Source organism: Leishmania major, chromosome 10 (assembly GCF_000002725.2).
Source record: "Leishmania major strain Friedlin complete genome, chromosome 10".
Taxonomy (NCBI): domain Eukaryota; phylum Euglenozoa; class Kinetoplastea; order Trypanosomatida; family Trypanosomatidae; genus Leishmania; species Leishmania major.
The window spans coordinates 110,248-133,520 of record NC_007251.2 but is presented as its reverse complement, the minus strand read 5'-3'; the positions used below and the strand labels follow the sequence as shown (position 1 = coordinate 133,520).

At 62.3% G+C, this 23,273-nt stretch overlaps 6 protein-coding genes across 6 annotated transcripts; all 6 read right to left on the bottom strand.

Annotated features, from left to right (window-relative positions):
• Positions 1–1,923: 1,923 nt before the first annotated feature.
• Positions 1,924–3,231, bottom strand: LMJF_10_0290 (putative isocitrate dehydrogenase [NADP] mitochondrial precursor; the record flags this gene model as incomplete). The annotated part of the gene is made up of 1 exon (XM_001681309.1): positions 1,924–3,231. One exon carries the CDS (start codon positions 3,229–3,231, stop codon positions 1,924–1,926), a length of 1,308 nt encoding a protein of 435 aa, XP_001681361.1.
• A 1,170-nt stretch (positions 3,232–4,401) lies between these two features.
• Positions 4,402–11,439, bottom strand: LMJF_10_0280 (conserved hypothetical protein; the record flags this gene model as incomplete). The annotated part of the gene is made up of 1 exon (XM_001681308.1): positions 4,402–11,439. One exon carries the CDS (start codon positions 11,437–11,439, stop codon positions 4,402–4,404), a length of 7,038 nt encoding a protein of 2,345 aa, XP_001681360.1.
• Positions 11,440–12,379: 940 nt separating this feature from the next.
• Positions 12,380–15,175, bottom strand: LMJF_10_0270 (conserved hypothetical protein; the record flags this gene model as incomplete). The annotated part of the gene is made up of 1 exon (XM_001681307.1): positions 12,380–15,175. The coding sequence occupies one exon, from the start codon at positions 15,173–15,175 to the stop codon at positions 12,380–12,382; it is 2,796 nt and encodes a 931-aa protein (XP_001681359.1).
• A 2,073-nt stretch (positions 15,176–17,248) lies between these two features.
• Positions 17,249–17,638, bottom strand: LMJF_10_0260 (conserved hypothetical protein; the record flags this gene model as incomplete). The annotated part of the gene is made up of 1 exon (XM_001681306.1): positions 17,249–17,638. One exon carries the CDS (start codon positions 17,636–17,638, stop codon positions 17,249–17,251), a length of 390 nt encoding a protein of 129 aa, XP_001681358.1.
• Positions 17,639–18,395: 757 nt separating this feature from the next.
• Positions 18,396–19,175, bottom strand: LMJF_10_0250 (conserved hypothetical protein; the record flags this gene model as incomplete). The annotated part of the gene is made up of 1 exon (XM_001681305.1): positions 18,396–19,175. One exon carries the CDS (start codon positions 19,173–19,175, stop codon positions 18,396–18,398), a length of 780 nt encoding a protein of 259 aa, XP_001681357.1.
• A 1,065-nt stretch (positions 19,176–20,240) lies between these two features.
• LMJF_10_0240 (conserved hypothetical protein) lies at positions 20,241–22,421 on the bottom strand (the record flags this gene model as incomplete). The annotated part of the gene is made up of 1 exon (XM_001681304.1): positions 20,241–22,421. The coding sequence occupies one exon, from the start codon at positions 22,419–22,421 to the stop codon at positions 20,241–20,243; it is 2,181 nt and encodes a 726-aa protein (XP_001681356.1).
• Positions 22,422–23,273: the final 852 nt, after the last annotated feature.

The window sequence follows — 23,273 nt, the reverse complement described above, 5'->3', positions numbered from 1 at the left end:
CTAGGGATGAGTTTGTCGGCTCGGCGATGAAGGGAGGGGGAGCAGTTTCACCCTCCCCACCGTCTTCCTCCTGCCCTGCTCCTGCACACCCGGGCTGACATAACGTCCATGTGCGGACATGATGGAATACGTGTCGGCCGGGTGTGTTCTCGTCGTGCGCATCGTATGCACATGATCAGGGCAACCAAGCTGACTAAGTGCCTGCCCGTGTGCACGTGCAGCAGAGCTGCATTGTCATGCACTCTAGCAGAGGAAACGGTGGCTCCGTGGCGTGCCGTCTTTTGACGTGACAAGCCACCGCCCCTGTGAGCAATCTTATTCTCTTTTCCGTCTCCGGACCACCCGACGGGCAGCCCTGTCTCCCGAGTTCCTTGAGGGTTGTCGTTGCGGTTCGTGCTGCTCCTCGGCGCGGAGAGGGCTGTCAGGATTTTCTTCGTCCCGTTAGTGCCTCTGCTGCGGAGTCCGCCCTTCACCCCTCAAGCCGTGCAAGATGGCGTCTGAATTCACCAGTTGCCGGACTCGGTACACCCAGCATGCTTGGCCGTGGTGGTCTTTGTCGGGGTGGTGGTGACTGGTGAAGCGATGCGCCTAAAACACTCGTTCTGTTGAGCTGGCGTGTCGTCTGCAGAAAGAGAGGGGAGGAGAGAGTGTACGGAGTGAGAGGTGTGCGTGTGTGTGTATGCATTGCAGCTGCCATGCTGTGCAAGCAGATGACAGGATAGACCCCCAAGAGGTCATGCAGGCAAGGAGGGGGTTGGTGGGTCGTTGGATCATGAGACCGCAAACGCATCGCGGCCTTGTCTCTGGACCCTATGAAAAAGACAGTGAGGCGTTTCTGGACGGCGTCTATTTGCTCAGTCTGTAAACAATCCCCGCAGCGTCTATGAACGATTTCGGCTTGCTCACGTCCTCGCCGGCGGAGATTTGAAACACACAAGAGGGAGCGCCACGAATTCATGGGGTGCTGGCCACTCCCCACCCTCCCCGCGCCGCCGCCGACAAACTGTTACGGGCATTAATTGAGGTGCGCCGTTCGCATAGATCTCATCCGTACACACACGCCAGCGACGGGAACCGTCTATACTTCAACGGAAAATATGTTAGTGGGAGGTATATAGAAAGCTTATATATACACACACACACACTTGGCGCAGCTGTTCTTCATCGTTGTCTTCGCTGCGACGGCTACGACGCTATTTTCTTTGGTGTGCTGTATAGACGATGGTGGCCTCAATAATGAGGGGCGGGTCCACACCTCATCGACAAGATCCTCATCTGGCACCGCCTACGGCTTGAAGCTAGTCAGCTCCCGCGCTACCGCCTCTTGCTCTCCGCTTACAGCCACTATCCCGCTGTCTCTGACTGCTTGCGGGGTGCGTCCGCGAGCCAGCAGCGGAGAACGGCGTTAGGGCACATAAGACGGACGCTGATGGCCGTACCCCAGGTGACGGTGGCGGTGCTGGAGCCGCGGAGAAGGCACAGGCGGCGAGGGCGAGCTTGAAAGAGCGGGGCCAGACACACGCGTCTTTTCTGGGGCGCCTGCCAAGCACTTAGACGCACACCACGCCGGCGCAGGGGCGTGACGAGAAGGCGGCCGCAGCCGCCCTGAATGTTACGAAACACAGACACAGACACACAGACAGACACACACAGACACACACACAGACAGACACACACACAGACAGACACTCACACAGACACACAGACACAGACACACAGACAGACAGACAGACACACACACACAGACAGACACTCACACAGATAGACACACAGACACACACACACAGAGACAGACACACAGACATATATATATATATATATGCACACGCACACACATATGCATACGCAGGTACAGAGAAAGATGTGCGCCGACGGAACAGCACAGTGCTGGCGAACGCTTTCGCCCGTCACTGTGTTGCCTCCTTACGCGCTCATCGCCTTCTTCAGGGCTGTATCGACGCTGTCGAGGAACTGCTCCGTCGTCTCGTAATGTTCACGCTTGACGCCGCTGGAGCCGTAGACGCAGAGGGCCAGGTCCTTCGTCATGTGGCCATCCTCGATCGCCTTGACGACCACCCTCTCCAGCGTCTCCGAGAACTTGACGAGGTCGCTGTTGCCGTCAAGCTTGCCACGATGGGCGAGACCGCGCGTCCAGGCGTAGATGGAGGCGACGGAGTTCGTGCTCGTCTCCTTGCCCTGCTGATGCTGGCGGTAGTGACGCGTCACGGTGCCGTGGGCGGCCTCGGCCTCGATTGTCTTGCCATCCGGGCACATCAGCACAGATGTCATGAGGCCCAGCGAGCCGAAGCCTTGCGCCACAATGTCGCTCTGCACGTCGCCATCGTAGTTCTTGCACGCCCACACGAAGCCGCCCTCGCCCTTGATCATCTGCGCCACCTGGTCATCGATGAGGCGGTGATTGTAGGTGATGCCGGCCTTCTCGAAGTCGGCCTTGTACTGCTCGTCATACATGCGCTGGAAGGTCTGCAGGAACATGCCATCGTACTTCTTCAGGATGGTGTTCTTCGTCGTCAAAACCAGTGGGTACTTGCGCATCAACGCGTACTGGAAGCAGCTCTTCGCAAATCCCTCAATGCTCTCCTTCGTGTTGTACATGGCCAACCCGACACCCTCGCCCTTGAAGTCGTATACATCCAGCGTTGTCGGCGCGCTGCCGTCAGCGGGTGTGTGCACGAGCTGCAGCTTACCGGGCTTCAAAACAGCGTCCGTCGCCTTGTACTGGTCGCCGAAGGCGTGGCGGCCGACCACGATGGGATTGTGCCACTGAGGGACGATACGTGGGATGTTGGAGACGATGATCGGCTCACGGAACACCGTGCCGCCAAGGATGTTCCGGATGGTGCCGTTCGGACTCTTCCACATCTTCTTCAGGTTGAACTCCTTCACGCGGGCCTCATCGGGGGTGATGGTGGCGCACTTGATGCCAACGTTGCACTTCTTGACCGCTTCGGCGGCTTCAACCGTGACCTTGTCGTTCGTCGCGTCACGGTTAGTCACGCTGAGGTCGAAGTAGTTGATCGGGACATCCACGTAGGGCAGGATCAGCTTTTCCTTGATGAACGACCAGATAATGCGCGTCATCTCGTCGCCGTCCATGTCTACCACCTCATTCTTTACCTTGATGCGCTTGTCCAGGTAGACGTTGGTGCTGGAGAAGGAGCGGGCGGCGACGAGCGAGCTCGCCGAAGCAGCCGAAACATGGCGGAACATGTCGCACGGACCGAGACAGCACGCAAGGGAAGGCCGCAAGAAGGGCAGTGAGGACGTCAGCGACTCGAACGCGTATTCCTAATGGGGAGGGGGGGGGGCTGTGCGTGGACGAGGGCGGCGGGGAGAAGGTGCAATTTCAGGTGTTCTCTCACAAGTATATAACAAGAGGGCACTAGAAAAGACGGACAAGGTAGGCGCGAAACACAAGCAGAGAGAGAGAGAGAGAGAGAGAGAGATGGGGGGGGGAGGGGGGCGAGGCGGTATAGGTATGTGCTTGGGCGCTAAATCGGGAGTGTGTCGAGGGCAGGCCAGGTGTGGAGGAGTTTGTGTGTGTGGAGAAGGAGGGCGACTGCCGGTGTTCAATTGTAGGGCACACACACACACACACACACGCATCCAGCACCCCCGATGCGTTCGCGTGTGCAGTGGCGGAAGGGCGGAAAGAGAGAGAGAGAGAGAGCGGCAATGTCCCAGAAGGGGTAGAGACCTATGAGAAGCAGCCATGCGTAAGACGACGGAGCAGCACTGCCCCCCCCTCTCCCCCCACACGCGCACACGCAAACCTCTTGGGTGTCGGTGGCATCGATGCGTGTTTCCTAGGGCCTATTTTTTGATCTGGCCTTCTCGCTGTTTCCTTGCTCGCTTCCATGGATGTGCTGACCCGATCTACGTGCCTGTGAGGCCTCTACTTCGCATTCCCCTTCTCGCACTACACGCACGTGTAACACCCACACAGCGCGCAGAGTGGTGAAGGGCAGACAGACAGACACAGAGAACGTGGAGTCGGGAACAACAGAAAAAGACAACGGTGTGGCAGCGCGACGGCGACCGAAGCGCACACGCTCGCGCACCTAACCCAAGGCTACCGCGAGCACCACAGAAACGAGAAATCACGGAACAGACTCGGTGTCTGGGGGGAGGGGGAGGGGTTCATATGGCAACATACGACAGAAGCAAAGAAAAACAGAGAGAGAGACCAGCTGACGTCTCTGTGCTGTACATCGAAGCTTGCGTGGATGGGCTGTACACGATGGGGAAGGGGGGAAGAGGGGAGGGGACCAAGAAGAGAATGACGGCGATGCACCTTGCTGCACGCGTGCACAACCGTACACGTATACCCTATGCGCCTACACTCTTCCTCGCGCTTGCGGCCACGTCACCCATCCCTGCTCAGGAGGAGCTGCCCTTCGCGGGCCCCAGCGTCTCTGCAAGGGGGTTCAAGTCTTTCTCGTCAAAAACGAAAGACTCGTAGTTTGGCTCACTGACTTCGCCCTCCCCAGCCGTTCTTCCGTCGGTCTCCGAAGAGGGCGCAGCGCCGTCGACGCCGGCGCTTGCGCTGGCCAGAGCCCGTTTCGTCAAAGGCGGCGCGGGTGAACGCGGCTGTGCTGTCGCGGCCCCGTCGCTCCGCCGCGAGTGCACAGGATAAGCACGACCTCGCGTCGTCGGAAGCGCCCCGCGGCTTCCGGTGGTGGCGGCTTCCGTGGCGGCAGGAACGGCGGCGACAGACGGGTCACGCATGGACACGCTGAGCATTGCCTGTAGTCGCTGCGCAGCAAGGGCAGCGGGCGTGGAGTAGGTGGGGGCACCAGCCGGAAAGCTGCGGCCGCGACTCAGTGACGGTGGCACCGCCGACGCCATACACGCGCGCTGACGCCCCTCAACCTCGGCAAGCGGGGAGCAGCCGTAGCGGGGCATGAAGAGGGCCATGTTCTGCCGCTGATGAGAGCCAGTGTGCTGCTGCTGCAGGAGCGACGAGGCGTACCCCTCAGGGACTCCGTAAACCCACGCAGTCAAATCCGGCAGCGGCACCGGCGAAGGCAGTTGGCGGTCTAGCGGGTCGTAGCGGCCGCTGCCAGCCGCGCCGACCTTCCCCGATGACGCTGGCCATGTCGAGAGTGGCAAGCAGTACGGATCCCCGTTGGCGTAGGCGGTGAACGGCATGGGCACAACGCGGCCGGCAGAGCGCATCAGCGCTTCTCGGTACGCCAGCACCTGCTCGGTAAGGCTACCGGCGGCGTGGAGAGGTTCGGTGGCGCCTGCGTAGTCGTACGCGCCACCGGGGGTCATGCTCCCGTACGCGTTCAGACTTATGACATCGCGTGGCGACAAGTACCCCACGCCTGCCATCAGCGTGGTGTTGCCGCCGTGGCCGGCGAGACCGTCGCGACCCTGCTGCGCACGGGACAGCAAATGCTGGCGCAGGGGAGGAAGGCGCACCGTCGACGGGGTAGCCCGCCCAGTGCTGCAACCGGACCGCTGATGCGACGCATAAGGACCGAGGGTGAACAACGCTGCCTCGTCAGCAGACGAGTCTACGTAGCCCTCGTCCTCCTGGCCCAACACACCACAGCCAGGGGCAGCCCCGGCACCGCCGAAATTGCCCGTCTTACTGCTGCCTGCTGTGCTTGACCCCGGCTGCGCGGTGCGGCGACTGAGTTCAATGCCGACGCTGCCGCCGTGCGGGCCGCCACCGACGATGATCTGATCAGGACGCGCGCGGCGGCGCAGAATGTTGTGCACACGCTTTGCAGCCTCCATCCCGTACCAGGCAGCACTTCCAGACTTTACCTCGAAGTCGAGACGGTCGGGGTCGATGGAGGGCAACGAGGCGCGGTCCTCGGCACCGCGCGCACTGGCAGTGCCAAACTTGGACACCAGGCGTCCGCTGCCGTCCGTTTTACCGGCGCAGCGCTCCTTCTGCAACTCGAACCGCATCATGAGTTCCCACATGCGCTGCTGCTTCGCCGCTTGCAGGTACTCCAGCTCTCGCCGGATACTGTGCATCGCCTCCGTGTTCGAGTCTCCGCCAAGCACGCCCGCTCCGCCGTATTCACCATCGCCGAGGTAGATCTCCTCGAGCAGGGCTGCGGCCTTGTCGTCGTCGCCATGGGCATCCTGCTGACGACGCGTGCTAAAGAGCGCCGCCAGCTCGTGGGCAACCGTGAGGCCCACATCGGCGTTGTCGCCGCCAGTCGCCGCCAAGGCGCTGATGATGCCGCGCGATTTGCTCGGCACCACCAGCATCGGCGGGGCGTCCGTCAAGTGGAACAGGTCCTCTGCCTCAGACGACAGCGACTCACTGGGCCCGGGCACAGATGAGCCCTGGTTTGAGTAAGCGTTGCAAGCGGCTCGCTCTCGCGCAGCGCAGAAGGCCGCGTAGTGCCCGATGGTCCGGGCATCCTCCAGGTCAGCACCACCGTCCGCGGTAGGGGTAGCTCTGCGGCCACCACCACTCCTGCCGCGGCGCGCCAGGATCAGCGCCCTAAGCAGCTCGCTAGGGGTTGCGCCCGCAGTCGGAAATGGCGCGGGGTCAGAGGAGTCCGTACCGTCCTTCTTGCTTTGAAGCAGAGAGTACCGCCACTCTCGCCACCGCAGCTCATCGACGACGCACCCAAGAACTGCTGCATCCACGGCGGTTAAGAACACCGGCGAGGTGCACGGTGGACCGGTTCCGTTGAAAGCCTCAGCGAAGGCCGCACTGTCATCCTCGTGATCCAGCAGGTGTTGCACTCGTTGCAGCCCCTTCGTGAGCGTGCGTACTGCTTGCGTCATCGTAGGGGCAATGAGTTCCAGCAGCGCCATTATCTCGCGATGCTGCGCGTGCACGGCAGTCGCCTGAGCCGACATTAGATCTACCAGCGCCTCGCTCGCCGAGGCAGACGACTCTCTCGAGACGTCATTCGAGATTCCGCTGCCGCGGTCGCCCAGCAGCGGCAAACTCAGAGCTGACTCCACTGCCGCCATGTGCACCGGATGAATGCAGTGCTGCTGGTAGGCGCGAAGGATGAACTTGTACAGCCGCTGTTGCGCGGCACTGTGCACTCCTTCGGAGATGTCGATGGCCCCTAGCTGGCCCTGATAGCAGGCCACGTCATCTGGCTGGATCGGCAGCGCGTCCAGAGCTTCCTCAACAGTGAACCCAGCCGGGCCGCGAAGAGGCAGAAGCGAGTCCGACTCATCCGGGGAGAAGCTGGACCTCTTGTCGGCTGCCTTGGCCACGAATCGGCGCTGCAAAGCTGCCGGTTTTGGCTGCGTCGGTGAGACTGCAGACTGCCTACGTTTCTTGGAGTCGCGCTTCTTGCTGACGCGGGCCGGGGGTGAGGCGTGGTGGCGGCTGATGCTTCCACTGCTGGTGGTGGATATGCTCATAGCAGCTTCGCTGCCCTTCGGCGTCAGTGCGCGCAGCATCGTGGCATACACGTCCGCGACGTCACGCATGCTCGCATCCACGTCCGCCAGCAGCACCAGCTGGTCGGCGGTCGTGGACACCGTTGAGGAGTGTGTGTTATGTAGGGTGTGGTCGTAAGCGGCGGCCGAGCCGGACATGGATGCGCCAATGGACAGCGTGGACGGCACGAGCGCCGTGCTCGCTGCACTGAAGAGCTGCTCGCTATTCACGTCACACCAGGGGCGAAACTGCTGCTCGATGGCCAGCTCTGCCTGCACGGCCTCGAGGTACTCTTGAATTGGCCCGCAGGTGTCGACCGTTTCCTGCACGCGAGCCTTGGCTGCCTGGTAAACGGAGAGCAGCTGCTGCTCCGGTGGGGTGTCCGCAACGGCAGGCATTGCTGCGGGTGCGAACTCTGGCAGGTGCCTTGACGAGTCCATCATGTGCTGTTCCACACGTTGGAGCTCGCTGGACACGTACGCGATGCGTAAACCGTACGCCGCGTACTCGCGCGCGATGTTCGCAGCCGTGGATTGCACGTGAGGGTCCGTCACCGCACCGAGCGGGACCATATTCGCATCATCGCGAGCACGGAGAGCCGCACCGCTGTCCGTCGCCTCGGGTTCTGGCGTCGGCGTGACGCGCAGAGAGATGAGAAGCGGCGTCTCTGCCGCCGAGGATGAGGCTCGCTCCGCGAGCGTTGCGTCGTACTGGTCAGGGGTCAGGTCTCTCAGCGTGCATCGCAGACGCATCCACGCAGCGCGCTGCTCACACAGGGCACGGGAGAGCTCCTCCCGCAGCAGCGCTGTATATGCACTGGTGGAGGGCTTCTGCAGTTTCAGCGCCACCCGGGCAAGTTGCATCTTGCATGTCTGGACGAGAGCAGCGAGCTGCCGTCGGTGTGTGCGCTGGAGAGAGGTCACAGCGTCGTGTACGGCGGCCTCCGTGCGTCGCGCTGCGACCTCCTCCATGTCCATCTTCTGGGCGCTGTCACTCTCGGCGTCTTCAGCCGCATCGAGGCCTCCCTTGGTGACGCCCCTCGACGGCGCCACTCCACCACCACCACCAGCCGCCCCCTTCTTGCCAGCCGACACGAGTTCTACCCCGAAGCGAGACTTGGCTGCCTTCTTGCCCTTGGCGCGCGCCTGCCGCACCCTGCGACCCCGAGCGGTGCCGCGCGCGCTTGCGAAAGCGTCGCCCTCCTCGTCTGCGCTGAAGCTGCTGCTTCCGTGTTCGTGGTCCGCCTCGTCTGAGCCGCCGGACACGCCCGAGATGGACTCGGTGCTGCGTCCGGCACCCTTCTTCCGGCCCTTCGAACCTTCTCGGCTGAAAGTGGTGTGCAGCAGCTGATCCATCTGCCGCAGCTCCTCCAGATGCCGGATGCGCACTTTCTGCGCCTCCATCACTTCCAGCGCAGACTGCAAGCGGCTCGCCATGCGCGCCTGCAGACCTTCACAGCCCTCCGCCTCCGCCCGGCTGCTACCGGGGCGGGTGTCGTCCAGGCGCCCCTGCAGCTGCTGAAGCTCAAGTTGGAGAGAGTGAATTACCTGGTTCACCGCCTCGCGCTCTCTGCGCTGCTTCTGGCCCGCGGCCGTTTGGCCGGCGGTATTGTTGGCGGCGGCGATCAGCTCCTGACGGTGAAGCTCCAGCTGATCGAGCGAGGCGTTGGCATCAGAGTCCAGCGCCGCCATTTGCTCCGCCTCCTGCACAGTGACCTTCGTGAGAAACGCGGAATACGCAGTCGGGCTCGGCGTCTTAGTTGGAGTCCTTGGGCCCCCCGACGCGCTGCTACCGCGGGGGCGCCGGCTCAAGCTGCCGCCCCGGCCCCCGCCACGCCGACGGGGAGACGGGGGGACGCCGCTGAGCCGCCCACCTCTCAGCAGGGCCGCAATCCGGTCGTTCGCCGCCTCCAGCCGCTCCTTGAGGATGAAGATCTGCTGCTGCTTGCTAAGGTGAATCATCGAGCCGCTTTCGGAAGGCTCTGATATCTGGTTCGCGTTGGAGCCGTCGCCGCTCGCGCTAGGGGCTCCGCGCTGGTGCCGTCGGAGGACGGTCACAGTGCGCTGCAGCCGCTCCACCTCCTCTTGCATGGCGTCGATGGAGGCCTGCTTGCCTTCGTTCTCGGCAAGCAAGCGTCCCAGTTCCGTTTCTAGTGCCCCTTGCAGGAGGCGCTGCTGGTGTTTTAACGCGTCATCATTGTTGTCTGCGTCACACTCCAAGTCCTTGGCGCCGCTGGCCTGACCGTGACGACGACGCTGTGACTGCCGTGCACCCGCCGGCTGCGCCATCACGCTCGAAAAGACGTCTCTTTTAGTGGAGAAGCTCGAAAGGGGCTCATGCACTGCGCATTGCTGTGCCGGCAAGCGAACGCCGAAGTGCGCCACGCTCGTTGGGCGATTGCGCAGCCGCGGCACGCCCGTGAGCAGAATCGACTCATTGACACTCTGCGCGAGGTCGGCGTCGGACTCGCCAGAGTCGCCGCGGCTGGAGCGACTGGCTCCGCTGCCGTATCGCTTGGCCGGAGCCTCGGCCTCGGCGGCGGTTCCCTGCTGCTGCAACAGATGCCGAGTAGCCGCGCCGTACCGTTGAGTTCCGCCCTGCGTGGAGAGCGACTGCGCTCCTAGCAGCTCCAGCACTCCGGTGTCGTCGATCCGGTCATCCCAGATGAGGCGCTGAAGGGCGGCCGTGTCCAGCCCGCCGAGCAGCACGCTTCGCAGGCTCATGTAGTTGCCCACCGCCGCCTTCGAGCGCACGTCGTTGCGCCACCGTCCCACCGATGACACAAACTCGCTCGTGAAGAAGTCAACAAGCAGATGGTCCATGTTGTGCGCCAGCACAAGGTCGTAGCCGACCGCGTAGGCATCCTCCATCGTCATTTGATGCGTCGGCGTTATGACGCAGCCGGCGCCCTGCATCGATGCCGTCATTGTCCCGGCTTCACCGGGAAGCAGCAGCACGAGCAGCATCTCCAGCCCGTGCTCCTGGTCAACGAAGCGCACGTGGCGGGCAATGTCGCCAAGGTCCTCATGGGTGAAGGTGTCGACGAGAACCAAACGCGGTAGCGTGTCGGGCGGCGGCGGCGGCAGTGCACTCTCAGCGTCATCCTCGAAGGCTGCCTCGTCCAGCTCCTCCTCCTCTTCCCCCTCCGCTACTTCTGCTGCGCGGCTGTCGGAGGCACCTCTGTCCTTGGGGTGTCGCGGGGCCGCACTAATCCCCCTGCCCACGCGCGCTCCATCTATGGACACACCAGCGCTGTTTTCTGCCGCGGGCTGGACGCCAGACAACCTCTCCAGCTCCGCCTGTGCCCTCCGCTTCAGCGCAGCACGCCCGCGACCGTGCGCGTAGCGGCTCTGCCCGAATGGAGGCGGCGCACGACGGCGCACGCGGTAGCCGTGCCTTGCCGTGTCGATCACATAGTCCTGCAAGATGGAGGTGGCCTCCGTGAGCGTCTGCGCCTGCGTCACGCGCCAGCGGTACATGCGCAGCTGAGAGGCCATCACGGAGAGCGACAGCGGGTTCGCGGAGAGCACCAACGCGTGTGCGGACTCGGTGCGCTCGTGAATGCGGTGCTGGAACTGATAATACGCCTCGCTCTGCCGCTTCTGAGCACGGCGCGCGGCGGGACCGATCTGGGGCAGCCCATCGTACAGCACGTACTGCGTCACCTCCTCATCGCTGCGTGGCAAAGGCAGCGTCGATGTGGCTGCTGACGATGAGAAGCCGCCTCCGCTCGCTGCGGCCTTCGCCGTTCGAAGACCAACACTGACTGATGGGCTTGTGGGGAAAGGCGAAGCAGGGCCGCGGGCAACAGCACCATCGCTGCCGTGAACGGCCGAGTCCTTGCCACCACCCCTCGATGCCGCCCCGCTGCCCAAGGAAGTGATCGCTGGCAGGGGCAACGGGCTTCCTGCAGCGGTCTTCTCCACGTGTAACGAGAGAGCGTATGCTTTGCCCACATTAACCGTGGCGCCATCGCTGCTGCTAGCGATGATGGCGGTCGGTGATGCAGCCCACCCACGCGGTGGACGATTCCCCAGCATGGCACACAGGCCGCCGTTGATCAGGATAGGGAAGGAGTGCCCTGGAAAGGGGAGACACGGGGGCGCGGCAAGGGCAAACCCGTCAGCCGACGCACGTCTGCGGGAGAACAAAACAATATATATATATATATACAGACGTGCCGAGAGTGTGATAAGGTGCAGGTGCGTGTGTGTGCGTGTGACGAGCTCCGAAAACCGGGTGGGGACGAGGGGGGGGGTCGTCGCGACACTTCTTTTGTGCCTCTCCTGGTGTTGTCTGTGAGCGTGCAGATGCGCGCTACCTTTTCCGCTTCCGTGCAGGTGTGCTGGCCAGGCCGTATCCTACCTCTGCATACGTCTCTGGAGAGAGGGCGGCGGTGGTAGCGCACACCGTCGGGAAGGGGGAGGGGCAGAGTGGGATAGCAGATAGAGAAGATGATGAGCAAGGAAGGAGGACATGAAGCGAAGGCTCGGCTGGTAGTGGTGGTGGCCCGACACGGATCGCGAGGGTAGGGGGAGAGGGGGGGGCATGACAACGTATACTCAAACATATGCGTCCGTTGCCGGCCACCGTGACACACACGCCGTGATTGAGAACGCGAGAAGGAGCAGCGCAACCAGCATTAACGGAAGGACACGCATGCAAGAGGGTTGGGGGTGGGAGTGGGCGAGACTTCCTCCCCCGTCTCCAACTCGGCAGATGAGGCGCCGTGTCGCGCTGGCACCGTCACCATCGACTCTTTTTTTGCCGCTGTTTTATGAGCATGTTCTCGCGTGCAGACTTGTGCCCTCACCACCTCGCTGAGGGAAAAGATCAGCCGTCACCCGCCTCACGAGGTAGAAAACACCAAGGGGGGGGGAGCGAGACACGGGGGGGGGGTGTACGCGCCACAGAGCGCTTCGGATGTCCCCTCACACGCACACGCGCACGAAACGCTGGTCTTCCTCCAAAGGCGGCGGCTTACTGCTGCTGGCAGGCGAGAGGTGTGTGCTCCACCATGGCAGTCTCCCTGTCAACAGAATGCGGCACCGCAGCCGTCGAAAGCGCGCTCGCATCCTGCAGCGGTATGTTATCCACGGCAGCGCCCCCTGCTGACGCGCGCGGCAGTGCGCTCACGTTGTTCTCGTCGGTCAGCTTGGTCAGCTCCTCCGGACGCGGACCAGGTGCACTGCTGTCCTTCACGAATGCAAAGCATGTACCCTGCGCTCGCGAGAAGTGGTTTCCTCCGGCCTCCCCATCGCAGCGGCCCGCCAGCACGACGATGAGCGTCTCATCCGGGCAGGCCTCGATGATGCGCAGCACACGTCGGTTCGTGTCGTGCACCCTGCGGAACTGCGCTGCCGTGTGCGCAGAGGCCGTGTCACGGCTGCCGCCGTGCCCAGCGTGCGCCGCTCTCTCGGCGGTCTCGCTTTCCTCTTCCGCTTCCACCTCAGCCGAGGGCGTGGGTGGCTGTGCAGGCGGCAGAACGACATCCACCTTCGCCTGTGTCAGCTGAACCCAGAACAGAGAGAAGCTTGGCCTCTGTGTCGTGGCCGTCTCGCCATCCATGTCGTTGGCAGCGACGGCGACTTCACGGGCCTGCTGACTTGCGCGGCGCTGCAGCGCACGCACGGCTTTGCGCATCCCGTCCTCGTCATGGCGCACGGGGACAGCATCAATACGACCTGAGCTTGCTGAAGACGATCGAGGCGCACCTGACACCGTGCCACCGCTCGCCTCGGCCTGAGCTGCAGAGGCGGCGTCGTACTTCTGCGGGGCGGGGAGGAGGGAGGTCAGCGTCACGGCATCGTCGAATAGATGAAGCTGAGCATCGAATCCCGCCTCCGTCGTCTTTTCCGGCCCCTCCCCCGCGCTCACACCATCGGGGGCGCTGCCAGCCGCTTCGGTGATGAGGCCCAAGACGCTCACCCGCGGTCGCATGCCGAAAGACGGGCCGTTGATGAGCTTCAGCTGCGTCAGCTCAGCGCTTACCAAGGCATCAATGACACTGTCGTGCGAGCCGTGCTGAATGCGCCGCTGAAGGTAACGCTGGGCGAGAAAACGTAGGGCGTTCTTGTAGGGCAGTCCCGCCGGATGCGGGAACAACCACGTTGTGTCGAGCACGTAGCAGTTCGGAACGCACTTGCATGCCTTGAAGTCGTTCTCAAGGCTGTGCCCGACCACGAAGGTGTGCGTGTCGATAATGCGCTGTAGTGCGTGTTGACAGTCCGCAAGGGTGGTGGACACGGGCTGGAGCGTCGCCGCGTCAATGCCGCTGAAGCGAGTGCGGTAGTCTGTAATGCGCTGATGTGGTTTGACCAGCAGGTCCAGCACAACCTTGCCGGTCAGCACGTCGATCAGCGTCGCTCGAGCTAGCGCACTCTCACCGCCCTCGACCTCCACCATCTCGCAGTCAAGCGCGACAACCGTCACCAATGGCGTTGTCGATGCGGTGCTGTCTGTCGTTGCCGTCGTGGAAGGCGCTGCGAAGCTCACCCACACATCCTGCGCTCCTCCCTCCTCGTTTCCCTTCGGCAGAGCCGTTTCCTTGACGTCCGCCTCGGCGCTGCTGCCGTCTGCATGCACGGCGGCCGCCGATTCTTGCGGAGGCGCAACAGTGAAGCCCAACTCCTGCATCTCGGCCGTGTGCTCCGGGAGGTGCAAGGCGTACTGCTGAAGAAGGGTCCGATCCTGCCAGAGGTGCTGATGCTGCTGGAAGGCGTCCGATGCGATGGTGGGCGAGTCCGCTGCCGGTGCCGACGCGGCCTTTGGCGATCTCTCCGCGGAGGCTGCGCAGTCGCCGACGCCCGAATCCTTCGCGTGCACCTGCATTGCCTGCTGGAACATGCTGCCGACGCCACGGGCATCCTTAACGGCAGGACTCGTGAGGTGGAGATCCGCCACGTCCCTGTCCCCACCCTCACCCCCGCGGCTGCGGTTCGGGCCCCAGCGATTCAACGCTGAGGACGAGGCGGCCGAAGAGGGTCCCGGTCGGCGCGGCGCGTCGTTGCGCCACCACAGGTCCTTTTCCAGCTCGTTGCAGGTGCTCGGGATAAAGAGAGGGCAGTACTGCACTCCACCAGCACAACCCGTTCCACGACCTGGGCGCGCCCAGCATCGGCCCTCTCGCACTGGACTTAGCAGAGCACTGCAAAGCCTCTCGTTCCAGTGCGCCGCCGAGTCATCGTCACCGCTCGTCGCGCTCGCTGCCGGCGCGGCGCTCTCCGCGGTGTGACCTGTGGCGTTGCCCATTGCGTCCGGCGAGGGCGACGGGGCGGCTCGCTCTCGAGGAGCGCCGCCGCACTGTGCCTCACCGTGCGCTCGCGGGAGGCCAACGCCGGTGCAGAGCATCTCATCATACGACCAGCCATTCACATAGATGACAACGGTGTTGCGCACCCTCGACTTGTTTTTAATAAAGAAAATACGCGGCGACTCGATGATCGGGACGGGCGCCGGCACGCTCCAGAGAATGAGGTTGGCGATGTCGCGTGGGGCAAGCGCTGAGCGCTGAGCGCGGTCTTGCTCGAGCTGGAACTGCAGTTCCACCTCAGAGAAGCGCTGCTGCAGAAGACTTGGCGCGGCAGGGGCACCGTGCAGCAGGTGGGGCTGGCGCAGTTGCGGTAACTGCGGCGGCGGCCTCGTCGCCTCCCTCGCCGCATCCTCGTCCTGGCGTGCCTTCTTGTGTCGCCTCTTCTTCTTCACGTCTTTTGTGAGCACTGATGCGGTGGCGCCGGCGATGGCGGGGGTTGCCGGCGGAGACGACGCACGGCGCATGCCGCTGCTCCTGGCACGATTGCTGCTGCGGCTTCTCGCAGAGGAAGCCGTGGAGGACGAGGAGCGTGCACGACACGCCACGTGCGCCCCCTCGCCGTCTAGCGCTGAGGCGGACGTGTCTTGAACGGAAGAAGAAGGCATTCTACCACAGCTCAACAGCCGTTGTTGCTTGTGCCCTTGACGCAAAGTCCGATGGTGCACGCAGCTTGCCGACGCGTGTATGCGTCCGTGTGTGAGTAGTTACCGTCGGTGCACACAGACACAGACACACGCGCACACGCCCACGCACAGGCGCTACTTATGGCGATTGGCGGACAAAAAGGGGGAAAACACCCCGTTAGCTGGGGTTTACAGAGGCGAACCGCGATGAAAACAATGATCGGGCGCACGCACTACGTGACGGGAGTCGTGCAGAATGGAGAGCGGCACGCACAGCCGCGCACACCCAGGGGCAGAGCTTCACACGTCTTCGCTCTCTTTGGAAAAGGAGAGCGAGAGGTGGTGGTGGTAGTGGTGGTGGGGGGAGGGAGGGAGGGGGTTAAGGAAAAAGAGAAGCCGCCGAGGTAGTAGGGTGTGAGGAGAGAGAGAAAGACAGAGGGGTGCTCCGTTAGGGTCGCCGCGAGTCTACGGCACGCGAGGAACCATGGGCAGATGCATGCTTGGCGGGGATAAGGGGGGGGGCAGACATGTGCACGTGTGAGTATGGTGGTGTGGGCAAGCGGCGCGGGTGCCCAAGTGGGTGAATCGGTGGAGAACAACGCGAGGGAGAAGGACGTGCCGGTGAAACAATGAAGATCAGAATACACATATACATGCACATACACAACAACAGGCCCCACAAATCAGCACACACGCATGCATGGGACACAAGGGCCATCCCCGCTACGGTCGTTGCTGCTGCTCAAGCTCATGTCCCCGTGGGCATCGCGGGCATTGCAGAGCGGGCACACAGCGCACCTCGCTTCCTGTTGTTGTGTTGCTTTCCGCCGCCACCCCCGTCGGCTGGTTTTGCTTGTGTGTGTGTGTGTTTCTGCTGCTGATTCGAATGGAAGAGGGACACATGGAAGAAGGGAAATGAAAGGGAATGAGGAGGGGGGAGGGGGGGGCGAGTGCGAGTCACCGCGCGCACACACGCGCACGGACCTATATATGTACATACGCAGACAATCAGAGATAAGGGTGCTAGCAAAGTCTGCAAAAGCGTTCCTGCAGTGGCGGGGCCGCAACGACATCGAGTAAACGGAAGCGGGGGGGGTCGATGGAGTTCACAATGGCCACCAGGAGTTCTACAGAGCCCCCTCAACCTCCTCCCCTCCCCTCCCGCCCGCCCCACCTCTCTCAACGTTCTACACGCATTACATCGACTCCTCCTACAAAATAATAATAACGGAGACGCAGTACTCAGCGCGTTCATGCTCTCTCTCTCTCTTTCTCGCACACACGCACAACACACACCGCATGCACATCCGCAGGCGCGCCCACAGCCAAATTACTGCAGTTCACTGGGACGGCATAGACGCTGTTGGAGAGAGAGAGAGGGAGGGAGAGGGAGGGAGGGAGGGAGGGAGGAGGGGGGGGGCAACTTTGCGATTCTCCGCACAAGGAGCACTACATAACGGTAGCAACACCGGAATCGTACACTTCCTTGGCGCAAGAGCAAACACACCAAAGAAGAAAAAATGAAATGCATAACTCGAAAGACACATGGAAAGCGATGGAAAGGAAGAAAAGGGCGATGCCCCGGTGAAACAACGAATCGGCTGATCGAGCGAGCTCATGGCATCGCGAAGATATCTCTCTCTCTCTCTGTTTGTGTGTGTGTGTGTGTGTGTGGCGCACGACGGGTGCTCGAGAACGAAGAAGAGAGAGAGAGAGAAAGCAACGTACGTGGGACACACGCAGGAAACCACATTTAAGAAGGCAGGATGGCTGGAACAGCCCTACCGCGGTGTTCCCATGACGTCCCCCTCCACTCCTCATACGGACACCGCGGACCCCCTCACACCGAATCCGACAGCTCCTCGTTCAACGCCACTGCCGACGCTGAGACAGGCCACACACAGCTGCCCCTTTCTAGGCATACTGGAAGCACCCGGCAATCACGTTGAGAATGGCGACAACGAAGAGGTACACGCCCACCACCCAGCCACCGATGCCAATGCCAAGAATCACCCCGCCCATGAACACGTACAGGAAGGCACGACCCATCGGTGAGATAAGAAAGCGGGCGAAGACGGCCAGCATCGTGCTGTTCAGCAAGCCCGACTCCGCCGAAGGGATGATGATCGAAAATGTGAGCAGGTAGAGGAGCGCGGCGAAGGAGCGGATACTATGGTAATGGTGTATCATAAAGAGGAAGAGCACATAGGTGCCACAACCGAAGGCGCCAAGAATGCCGAGGATCTTCAGGGTGAAGGGAATCGGGGGGCTGTGGAGCAGCTCGTCGAAATTGGGGCGCGACATTTGTGCTTACCTTCGCTGCTGTTGTGCTTGTGTGTACGTAGGGACGTCCGGTGCCGAGGAGCCGCCAAGAAGATGTGCGACACGAGTCTGATGGTGTTGTGCCTAAGAGATAACGCGCCCTCTTGCGTGTCGTCTCCAAGCTCGCGTATGCAAGATGGGATGGGATGGGATGATGGGCAAGGGGGGAAGATGCGGGTAGGGTGGGCTCCTCGAAAGTTACGATGCCGCAGCGGTTCCTGTAAGTGTGTGTCGGGCATGTGACGAGAGAGAGGCAGAACAGAAAAACCGCAGCGGAAAACCAGCGAGAGAGGGGAGAGAGGCGGGAGGGGGGGGTACAACGGGGGCACGGCAACGACAGCGGTTTGCCTGGGCGAGGACAAGCTCGACGGAGCTAAGGCACACACGCACACGCACAGACACACACCATGAGTGTTGTATGGGCATGCAAAGGCGTCATGCTGCTCTGTTCACATCCTAGTGGCTCTTCTCGGTGCGTCAACGTGATGACTACGCACCCGGAAAAGGCACAGGACTGTATTTTGAAAGTGCGCCAGAACACTCTCTCGCAAACGACGGAAGAAGGAGAGAGACAAGCGTTTCTGCGGCACGCAGTGAGACGAAGAGTGATACAGGGAGAGTACGTGCAAAAACGGTGAGCAATCTCGTGTGACGTGCACTCCGCACTGTGGCAGAGAGAGGACAGACGGAAACAAGCGGACTCCGACGCGGAATGTGCGGGCCATCATCCTGTTTTTTCTTAACTTTCGCGCACTCCCATGGAACTACCTGCTCCATCGCTGCCACTGTTGGGGCTGCGCAACGGCGACCCGATGGCGCTGCGCCAACTGCGCGGCCCATCTTGCACCTCCTGCAGTGGCGCTGTGCGCAGCGTCTCCCGGTGCGCAAGATGCGCCGCCACCTCCTCACCGAGCAGTTCTTCCACAGCGGACTGTCGCACAATGCCGTCCACGATGCGGCGTTGCTGCCACTTGCTCTTCCGGAGCATGTTGTACTGATCGTTCAGGAACGCCGCCACGCGCGCCTCGCGCTTGCTGAGGCCTCGAAAGGATGACGAGTAGAGATATACCGTGAGGGCGGTCCCCTCCCACGTGACATGCGGGTACTTGTCGCTGCCGTAGCAGAAGGCCCACACCCGGCCCATGAAAAGGTACGCCTCGCGGAACGTTTCAAACTGAAAGGTGCGCATGATGGCCTCCTCGCCCATGCGCGCGAGCCTCGGCATCGGTGGCCCCGCGGCAGGGGCAGAGGTCGACGACGACGACTGCGCGTCATCCACGAGATCACCGTCAGCCACATCCTCGTGCAGAGGCCGCCAGTGCTTGACAGATTTCAAGAAGTCCTCCACTTCGTCCTCGCGCATGCGTCGCTCGTGTCGGGCGTAGCTGCCGCCGTGCTGCGGGTTGGAGTTGTGAAACACGTTGAAGCCGTAGTCGCCCTTCTGCGCCCGCTGCGTGGTGAGGGTATTCTTGAACATGGCAGCGGAGGAGACGGCAGAGAAGGACGAGCGTTGCCGCATTCGAGGTAGAAACCTGCGGCGCGACCGCTGCGGCGCCGTCGCCGCGCGAATGCCGCGCAGCAGCCCAGCGAGCATCACGACTTGGGTGGCGTACGCGTGCACCTTTGTGCTCGCGTGTCTGTGGGTGGGAAATGCGTGCGGGTGTGCGCTACGGAGCAGTGATGGTTAAGCAGGCAAGGGCGCGCGCACCACGTGAGGTGAGGCCTGGTGTGCGGAGGGGGCGCGAGAGCGTGGAGTGGCAGAGGGAGGCGATGATCATTGGAGAGCAAGTGACAAAGATCGTGCGAGGAACTTGAGGGTTTCTACCCCACAGTAACATCATGTCCGTCGTCTTCTGCGTGCTCCTGGGCAGGGGAAGGGGTGCGGAAGGAGAGGGGCACATCCGTGTCCGGCGTGGTTTTCTCCTCGCGTTAGCAGTTCACCATCCCCTCCCCTCCCGTCACACCTCGGCACCCCTATCGATGCAAGCTACGCGGACGTGAACGGGAGGAGAGGGGAGGGATAAAGAGGCAGATGCTGTTGCTTCCCCCTTCCGCCAGACCGCTGCTGTTGAAAGCAAGTGCCCACACCGCCCTTCATCCGTCTTGCGTTGTTGCCTTCCTCTCATTCTGGGCGGGTGGTGGTGGTGGTGGTGAGGGGTCGTTGCATTGCTCTTCCTATTCTCTTGACGAAGAAGATAATAAAATATAAGGGAAAACGCCTGCTTGACCCCCGATGAGCACACAGCTGCGCGGATGTTGTTGCCTGAGGGACCTGTTGCATGGGCGGCATGACTGGCACACGCACACACACACACACACACACAACCACATGCACATACACCCACCAGCTCGTGAGGCGATAAAAGAGCAGCATTATCGAGACCATCGCCACCGTTCGCAATCGTCGCTGTGCCTGTGACGGCCACGAGCTCACTGGTGTTCCGACGTGACTGGGCAGCGCCCGTGCATGCGTGCCCTGCACGGCGTCGAAGGTGAGAAGAGAGACGATCAGGCTGGCATAACAAGGACAGCGGGCGAAACAGTAGGGAAAACATCACGACGAGGACAAGGCAGCGCGGTCCCTCTACTGCAGCAACAACGCACGCAGCTCCTCATAGGCGTGCCTGGCGCTGAAGCCGTTGGCCTGCTTTGTGTTAGCCCCTGTCCCGCTGTTGGGCCCGGGCACCATATGCGCGGCCTTCAAGATGGCCAGCCGCTCCGCCAGCAACACGGCTTCCCACCGCTGCAGATGGCGAACAAGCTCGTAGCGACTGCGATGGCGGTGCGACGAGTCGACGCTACTTTGGATGCCGGTGCCACTGCTGAGTGTGGCTGCAGCTGCAGTGCCGTTGCTCGCTGCCTGGCGCACAGGCGTGCGCCAGGACCCGGATGGCGGCAGGACTTTGTCACTGGAATGAGAAGAGCTGGCAGCTGCGCTCTGACACGTCGGCGTAGTCATATTGGATGCAGACGCCGAGCCGGCCCGAGCAGGGGTCAAGTCGCCGCCCGCCAGCGTGCTGGTGGGCGAGGGCCGCTGCAGTTTGCGCAGCTCCTCGTCGGCGCTCGCGTCGAGCAGCATGTCCATTTCGGCATCCTCGCGACTGCCCACGTAGTACTGCAGCGTCTCGTACGACCGCTCCTTCAGCAGCGCGTTCAGCCGCGCCAGCTGCTCGCCGTAGCTGGTTCTCTGTGCCGTCGTGCCGCTCTTCTCCAGTCGGCTTGCTGTGTCGGACAGAACAGTGTGGATGACGTCCACCTGTCCGCGCAGCTGGTGGTGGGTACGTCGCAGCTGCGCCGTCATACCCTGCCAGTCCTTGAGTCGCTGCTGGGACTGGAGAAAGCGTTGGAGATGCATGTGCCCTTCATTCAGCAGCTGGCGGCGGTAGTTCGTGGCGCGGGCGCCGATCTCAGAGAGTCGGTGGCGCAGCATCTCCAGGGTCTGTTGATGCGGAGGCGGCTGCGCGGTGCTGCTCGAGTCACCACTAGGGTTCCCACCGGATAGAGTACCTGGGTGATCGCCGGCGCTATCCTCCTGATTCGCTGCTGCCACTGTCGCTGGCTCCGTATCCGGAGGTGCCACAGCAGCGACGTCGACAGGATCTTCGCCGCTGAGAGAGCGTGACGACGATGAGGGTGCCGGGAGCGGATGTGCGGAAGCAGAACTGAGGTAAGACGGTGGGGAGAGCGACGGCACATGCGGCCTCGGCGACGTGGAGGGCGGCCCCTCTGCTCTGCCCCCTGGTTCACCTGTGCTGCACGCGGCTGCCGGTTGCCCATCGAGCATCGCAGCACACTCTGCCCACGCCATGTCGAATGCGGCCTCCTCGGCTGCGTACATGGCTGCCTCCTCGCTCAGCAGCAGTGTCTCTTCGTTCTTGCGGGACTCGGCCTCCTGATGGCGGGCCACGACCAACTCTTCGGTCGTCTGCAGCGCTTCGTACTCCTTGTCCAACTGCTCCTTGTCGGCTAGCAGACGTGCGTGGCGCTGCTCCATCTCCGCCCGCTGCCTGGACATGTCCTGTGTCTTTGTTTGAATCGCTGATATGTAGCGGAGAGAGAGCGCCTTCTTCTTTTCGTAGCCCGCAGGCCGCGCTGCCCGCGCGGCGGCAGAAAAGGGTTCCTGGGCCGCTGAAGCGTCGCCATCCTCACTGACGGCCTCGTCGCCCGCTTGCTGCGGTTTCGGGGTCGTCTCTGCGCTCCTCGCAGGGGTCGCAGCACCATTGTCGCTCGCGGCGGCGGCGGAATCGAAAGGCACGTAGCCCTGGCCCTGAGGGGACGATGCGTAGGATGGAGCTAGCGTGGCAGACGGTGCCGCAGGAGCTCCTTTCCCTTTCCGCCTCTCCACGGCGGCCGCTGCTCCGCTAACGGCGTGCGGCTTCTCTTCCTCCACAATGGCTGAGGCGCCCATCGTGCGCTCCTCCAACACCCGTCGCACTTGCAGCGCGTTGTTTTGCACCTGCTCCGTCTCTCGCACCGCCGCCTGTGTGTGCAGAGCCAGTGCCTCCAGCATTGTCTGTAGTACGAGCACCTCGCGTGTGCCGGAGCGTGACGGGTAGTCGAAGGTGTTGGCCACAAAATGCTTCGTCTTTGCCACACGCGGCAGCCGCTCCACATAGCGCGCGAATTGCGCACGCCGATGCGACGGGAACTGCAGGTCGTCCACCCCGCACACGTCGTAGAGCCACTTGTCGAGCACAATTGCATTCTCCTCCGAGAAGGGCGCGACGGCGGCTGCGGGGCCTGTGGCGCCTGTCAGCGATGTCATGGATGCAGCGGACAAGCGAAAGATCGAGCTCGTGTTGTCGAAGGAGCGTCAATAGTGAGACAAACCCTGCGCATGCACCATCCGTGCAGAGGTCTGCTCATGCGCTGGAGGCGCGCGCTCTAGTCGGGTCTTCTGTAGGGCAGAGAAAGCAAAAGATGGGCGAGTGGGGAGGCGGAGAAGAAGAGGCAACCGGCAGACCGCAAGGCACACCCTTCCCAAACACACGCATGAGTAGTGGAAGAGAGGGGAGGGGAGGGGAGGCGTTGATGCAACGCTACGGACGTGCTGCCTTGATGGGAGCGGGGAGAGATGAGTGACTCAAAGTGGCGAGTGTAGATGTGCGCTCGGGGGAGAGGGCGGAGGGCCACGAAAGAGAAGTAAGAGAAGGAGAGAGAGAGGGCCCAAGGTGGAGTCTGGCAGCCAGAACGCGTGTGGGTCTTGGTTTCTACTGGTATGGGCAAGCGCGTGCGTGGGGGAAGGGTGTATTCAAGAATAAGGCAACCCAGCAGGTGCAGTTCTCCTGCCTAGGCAACACAGACTGTGTGTTGTACACACAGAGGAAGACCGCGACAAAAGCCGTGCTACCACGCGCGCACGGGCGCTTGCCCTCCCTCTCTCTCTCTGACGCCGAGCACGCCGAGAACGATGAGGCACGAGCGTCCGTGGAGGTGCCTGCGCGGCTGTGTGCCGAGGCACACAACACTCAGAGCCATGTCCTGCGTGAGATCGCATCTTACGCGGACTGCCGTGTGCCGCACAAAAAAAGTGCAGCGCGTCGTCGTCGTATTCGTTTTTGCTTGTTTGGGTGGGTGGGTGGGCGGGTGGGGGTTTTGAATAATGCCAATACAGGAA